The sequence below is a fragment of the Myotis brandtii genome, unplaced genomic scaffold, assembly GCF_000412655.1.
Source record: "Myotis brandtii unplaced genomic scaffold, ASM41265v1 scaffold1612, whole genome shotgun sequence".
Classification (NCBI taxonomy): Eukaryota; Metazoa; Chordata; class Mammalia; order Chiroptera; family Vespertilionidae; genus Myotis; species Myotis brandtii.
The window spans coordinates 419889-426481 of NW_005355890.1; the positions used below are offsets into that span (position 1 = coordinate 419889).

The following is a 6593-nucleotide window of genomic DNA, read 5'->3' on the forward strand; positions in this document are numbered from 1 at the left end:
GGGGAACCCCCCGGAGGCAGTGGCCACACCAGCCACAAGAGAGCCCCGCCCCTCCGCCCAGGAGCCACGCCCGTGTGGGGACAGGAGCCCCTTCCCCGTCAAGCTCCGGTCCACATCTCTCTCCTTCAAACACAGAGACGTGGCCGTGCCGGAAGGGAAAGGAGTCAAGAGGTACAGTGCTGAGGTCCGGCTAGAAAAAGGAGGACTGGCTCTGCTCTCGAAAGATGACAAGTGTCACGTGGGGGCGGCCCCCACGATTCGGGGGACCAGGCCCCCCAACGGACAGGGGAAGGGGAAGGCCCGGTCATCGGAGCAGCCGGGCTCCAAGCCGCCCCTGCCCAGGAAGCCGCTTCTACAATCCCTCACCCTCCCGTACCCGCCCGCGGGCCCCGACGTGAGCCCTGGAGAGCTGGACAAGGTCGCACCACCCCCGGGCCCCAGAAAGGAGAGTCGGACGGTGGAGAAACGGTTGCCCCGCCGGGGAGCTGGTAAGAGCCAGCCCTGAGCATGCTGGGGGTGGGACAGCGCAGGCAGGCAGTGGGAGTGCCTGCTGGACATCCCCTGGGGATATATGGTGAACACGGGGGTAAAGGCCTTGCGGCAGGAGATTGGCAGTAGAGTCAACATTCCTCATGGTGCCCTCGCGTGTTTGAGAGTTGGGCATGGAGACCGAGAAGGGGGAGCAAATGCCAGGAGGTTGTGTGAGTTCAGAGAAGTCAGGAATTGTCCACACTCGTTTCGCAAGGCCTTGTTTCCTAGCAGGTGGCCCCTGGGGGCTCATGCCGCTCCCACTGGTTACCTGGGAGCTCAGGAGGCCCCGTCCGGCCCGTGCTCTTGGTGGAGGCCCTGGGCTGGCAGCACCTACGTTCTTTTTGGTTTTAAAGGAAGCATCTGGCACCTCAGTCACTTAGTGTCCTGACCTTCGCCCCCAAGAAAGTGGTTCCTCCGTCTAATCATTGGGCTCACGGGCCCGGGTGCCATGCAGGACGCACCCTCTTTATTGCAGTCACAGCCTCTGTCCAGTGTGAGCCCCTCAGCAGGTGGGCGTGGGCTCCCTGTCCCAAAGGGAGCCGGTGTTAAGATCGGGCAGAGTGCCCGAATACTCTACAGCAGCCGTCTTCTAAACGAGAGACAGAGGACGGGGTTCCTGCTGGTGACGTTTGTCACTGTTTACGCGTAGTGTTTCAGACAGAGCGGGCCGTCTGCTGGACATGGGTCGCCGCGGTGGAGCGGGAGAGAGAGCCCGTGACTGGCCGTTTCTTTCCTTGATGCAAATCACGGTGCCAGCAAAGGAAGCGCCACAGACCCGTCCTGACCCGTGTGACGAGGGCCCTGGGGAGAGATTTTTCATGGCAAATTTTATTTTTAAAAAAAAACCTTCCAGGATATTTTAAGTGGCTACTCTAAGTCCAGGCTCCACTGAAGTACTGCATTGTGGGACAAAAGACAGCAGAGCCCAGCTGTTCCCCTAGGGACTTCACATCCTGTGAACAAGATGAGGGCACACTCAGGAGGAAGAAATGAGCTCTAAAGTACTGCCTTGTGGGACAAAAGACAGCAGAGCCCAGCTGTTCTCTAGGGACCTCACATCCTGTGAGCAAGATGAGGGCACACTCAGGAGGAAGAAATGAGCTCTCACACAGCAACCGACAGATGCGAGGTTCTCGTCTTTTCTGTCCCCTGTTTGCAAGTTAGTGGGACGCAGTGTACAGTGCCTTCCGGTCCTAAGGGGACACCCCAGGATGCAGACGGTCCAGGGAGAAGAGCCAGGAAATGCCTCGCTCACCCTGGCCCCTGGCTCCACCGTGATTTTTTAGGACCGTCCGTGGGGGAGCTTCGGGGAGGCCGTAGCTCAGCTGCCCTGTGCCAGGTCCCAGCGAGGTCACGGAAGCTGCTGTAGAGTGACCCAACGCCTTCGGCTGAGACAGGGAGGCAGGAGGGGGCTTGCTCTGACCTCAGCACCGTCCCCCCTCTTGACCTGGAACTGAAAATGTCCCTCAAGGGCTTGCTGAGAAGGGACCTTAGACGCAGGACGCCCAGGCTCGCGCTGAGAGCTGGGAGTGAGCTTCAGGGAGCGGTGCTCGGCTCACTGATGATCCTGGCTTCCTCCGCCCGTGCCAGAGAGAGGCTTCCCTCATCGCCAGGTGCCTGCGTTGGGCTTTTTCTTTGATTTATAAAATACAGTATTGTATTTATTTACTAATGGCTTCGCTTCAGTAGCAGAAGAGAATTGTCTCGACCGTCTGTGTGTATTAATAGTCTCTGAGCACAGAAATAACCCGTTGGGATGCATTCCAGGGTGGAAGAAACTGGGTGAGGGGGCACTGTGGTGAGTCTCATTTCCTTGCAAAGACAGGAAGGAAAGAATTACTCACACTCTTTCGGGAACTGACGCTCCCAAGGGGATGGTATTTGAGGGGAAAGTGCTAGGAGAGGCTGTGGCTGCTGCCTGGGACCCCCGGGGCCTCGGGGCGCAGGCCTGCCTCGTGCAGAGCCGAGCAGGATCTCAGCGAAACAGCCTCTGACGCTTGCAGACCCTGGGTCTGCTGGTGGTTTCGTTCATTATTACTTCCGCCGTCAGCCTCATCGCTCCCGCGTGACAGCGGCTGAAGGCAACTCAGTTTATCTAAAACGTGCAGATCATGCAAGTTTTAATCACAGTATTCCTCAGAAAGTCTTCATTGCTGCTGTTGCTCATCTTGGTGGTGGGCCCTTACCCGAGGCCTGGTGGGTTCCGTCTTCCTGTCCCCCTTCCAGGCACAGATCATGAGGTCAGGTACGGAGGGTCCCGGACGGTGCCCGCTCTGCCTCGGGGACTGCAGCTGCCTTTCCCCAGCACTCCTGCCAGCCGTCCTCGCCACTCCACACTCTGTCTTCCTTCCTCGAAGGCCTGGAGAAACTGCCGCCAGGGAAGCTGGGAGAGTTCGATTTTGTTGCAATAAACCCAGGAGCCCGGCTTGCCAAGCGGGCCAGGCCTCGCAGGGCCACCTCCGGGAGGGTGCGGCAAGCCCCGGGCGCGGTTGTGCGCATCCACCACGGGGCACCCATCGGTCTGCTGACAGGCCAGGGCAGGCGAATGGCCGGGGGCATCAGACTCATTCAGGTGTGTAGGACACACCTCCTCCCGTCGGGCTTGTCCAGCCAGAGTCTAAATTACAGGATTAGAATTAGAAGAAAGCAGTTGGAGGCTCTCGTGTAGAAAACTGATAAAATACAGAACGCCTAGAGAAAAAGCAATCACCTGTGAGTCCACTCTGTAGGTGTGAGACCTGTTGGACTTTCCTTCTAATCTTTCTGTGTGTGTGTGTGTATGCGTGTGTGTGTGTGTGTGTGTGTGTAATTTTCTGTAGAGTTGTGGTCACATGGCAGATATTTGGGATGGTAGCTGGGGCCTCATTTGATAACCAGCCTCAGCCTCCAATCCAGCTCATTCCACCCGGCCTGGCCTGGTGACAATGAAATGACGCAATCAGGCTCTGGCCTCTTTCCCTGGACGCGCGGCCTCACTGGATCATGCTTCATTCATTTGGCAAATGCTTCGTGTGCTCCTACCATGTGCAGGGCACGGCACTGGCCCAGCGGCAGTCGGAAAGCACAGGACCTGGTCCCCAAGGCGGGGCCGGGGGGGGGGCGCGTGCATCACAAGGGAGTGAGGGTAGAAGCCCATCTTACCTTTGGATATCAGGGACATTTTTTGGAGAAAATGAATTCAGAGACTCACTTAACCTTTATTTCAATGTACTTAGATTCATTTGAATAGACTACAAGGGGGCTGGATATTTTTGCTATCATGCTAAGAATATATTCATACGTCTTGAATTCTTGAAGAAAACCAACTTTGTTCACACCTACCCTTCCTTTTAGCCTGTCCTTCCCTTCACAGTCCCTTCCTGAGCGAGTGTGGTCAACACTCTGCAACGACCCCCCACCTTTTCTGTGCTCCTCAAACCACGCAAGGCTCCTCGCTCCCCACACAGCCCACCTGTGTCCGTCTCCCACATCCGCTTCCCATAGCTCAGGTCTGCAGTGGGTTTGCCCACGACTTACATACTGGCGATAAGTGGATAGCTAATGACAGCAGCAGCTGATGTTTACTTAGCACTTACCACGTACCAAGGGTCATAGCAAATGCTCTACAGTTTACTCTCCAACAACAGTCTTACTTCACAAAGGGGAGAGCTGTGGGGACCATAGGCCCCCTGTGGCCACCCCTCACTGTGAGCTGTGCCAGGGTGGTTCTCGGCTGGGGCGAGGGAGGTGCTGCCAGCATCCAGTGGTAGCAGTTAAACATACCACCGTGCACGGGACAGCCCCCCGCAACAGAGGATTATCCAGCCCCAAAGCTCAGCAGTGCCGAGGTTGACTGACAATTGTTCGCCACGCACTGATGGGTGATAATGGGGAGGGAACAGTGTATAGGAAAGTTGGGGGTCGTACCCCTTAATATGAGATGGTATGTGACGAGGTGCATGGAGACTGGAAATCAGAAAGCCTGTGTTCTGATGCCCCATCGTTACATGTTGGCCGAGTGACCCTGAACAAGTCCTGTCCTTCAGAGACTCCATTCCTGTCTCTGAAATGGGGATTGAAAACACCCTGGCATTACAGAGACGTGTGAGGCTCACTGTGCACGTGACACTGCTCTGAACATCAAGGCCAAGTACACCTCAGCTGTTCGCATGCCTTTGGTCGGAGGAATGTCCCTGTCCATCCGGGAGTCGGGGAGGGCCAGGTGTAATGAAGGAAGGGAAACCCGCTGTGGATGGGCGCCACCCTCGAGCTCACGACTTACTCTCCAACAGCCACTGAGACAGCTCTTGTGGGATCCGGCTATTCCTGCAGGCCCGCCAGGAAGCCAAGGCAGGAAGCTGTGTACATTTTGAATCGTAAGAGGTCGCCATGTAATACAATAGCCTCACTACTTTTTCTCCTTCCTCTGCTGTAGCTCACAATTATATTCAAATAGAGGCCTGGTGCACGAAATTCATACACTCGGGGGTCCCTCAACCAGCCTGCACCCTCTCACAGTCGGGAAACCCTCGGGGGATGTCTGACTGAAGGCAGTCGGACATCCTTAGTGCTGCCTCTGAGGTGGGAGAGGCTCCCGCCACCACCGCTGCACTCGCCAGCCATGAGCCCAGCTTCTGGCTGAGCAGCGCTCCCCCTGTGGGAGCGCATTGACCACCAGGGGGCAGCTCCTGCATTGAGCATCTGCCCCCTGGTGGTCAGTGCACGTCATAGTGACTGGTCGTTGCGCTGTTCAGTCGATTTGCATATTAGCCTTTTATTATATAGGATACCAGTGCCTTTCCATCCCAGATACTTAGAAGATCCGTTGTATCACCTGGCGGGGAGTGGAGGCCAGCTGCCTGCTCTCAGAGGACGCGGGCACTGCCCTCCCCCCTCCCCCAGCTCTGAGCTGCGTGCATTGCGCACAGTGGTGGCTGAACACGTGCACTTTCAGTCCAGGCTCTTCAGCCTCAACTCCGTGCCCTGGAGCCCGTCGCTGGCTCCCAGGCTCCACCATGAGATGCTGGCCTTGGGCTGGACAGCCCTGGGACGCCTGCCAGCCTGGCTCCCCTGAGGGCTGGGCTCCACTTCTGTAGTCAAGCAACGGTCAGAGCATCTGACCCTGGGGCACCCAGTAACGTGCCTGCGTGGGACCAGCCCACGCGTCCACATCCAGACCTGACACATGTGTTGATTTTTCTTTATAAAGTGTTTTTTCACAAATTCACAAAGAAACGGAGCCCTGAAACAGTGAGAGTTGGTACTGTAACAACCAACAAACAAGGGAGACCCCAGGTCCTCTTTTAGGAAAAGATCCCATAAATCCCTACCATGGAGTCCTGCACAAACCCCACCCAGGGACAAGCACTGTCCCCCGTCCCGATGAACGTGCTGCATTCTCAGGCGCCGGAACGCTGGCGGGGACACCTCTGACGCCATGGCCTTTTCCCCGGGCCAGGATCAGTTAGAAAACCATGACGTGCTGATGTTATCAGCGTCCTTTGCCTGAATGTACCCTGTGCGGGTGAGCATTGCGATGCCTCACAGTGTCGGTGATATGGGGAAGAAGGGCATGGTCTGGGCCTCACCTGTTATGACATGAACACTCTTTCAGGAATGGTTAAAGCAACAGCGGTGTCTTTTTCCTGACGGGCATTTGCAGGTTGTGAGGGAGGAGAAGTGTAGGTCGGGAAGGCGGTTTCAGAGGAGCCGGGTGAGGAGGTCGCGGCAGGGCCTTCTGACTTGGGGTAGGGAAAGGGGGTAGGACACTTGGCCCTGGAGGCCGCGTGCTGATGGCTGAGACGAGGGATTGCTCTTGAGGCTGTGAAGTGAGTCTGTGACCAGAGAGGGAGGCTGTCTGCCCTGCTGATTCTGGGGTCTTATATGGGGGAGGAAATGGATCCAGGGGAAGCCGTCACAGAATGGCGGGAAGGGGAGACCAGGTGAGCAGGGGAGCAGCAGTAGGAAAGGCAGGTGGGCCCAGGACCCAGGTGCATTTGAGGGCAGGGAGAATGAAGAGGATGGAAAGGGCCTGCCACGGAGGGAGGACGTCCTTAGGAGAGCCACCCCCCTCCCCCCTGACC

The 6593-nt window shown here is 57.0% G+C and overlaps 1 protein-coding gene across 1 annotated transcript in view; it reads left to right on the plus strand.

The window, feature by feature from the left end:
* Positions 1 to 6593, plus strand: part of KIAA1211L (KIAA1211-like ortholog) — a 58528-nt gene that overhangs the window by 36601 nt on the left and 15334 nt on the right. Inside the window, exon 9 of the mRNA XM_014536435.1 lies at positions 1 to 488. Coding sequence (XP_014391921.1) covers positions 1 to 488 — 488 coding nt within the window. The remainder of the gene's footprint in view (positions 489 to 6593) is intronic.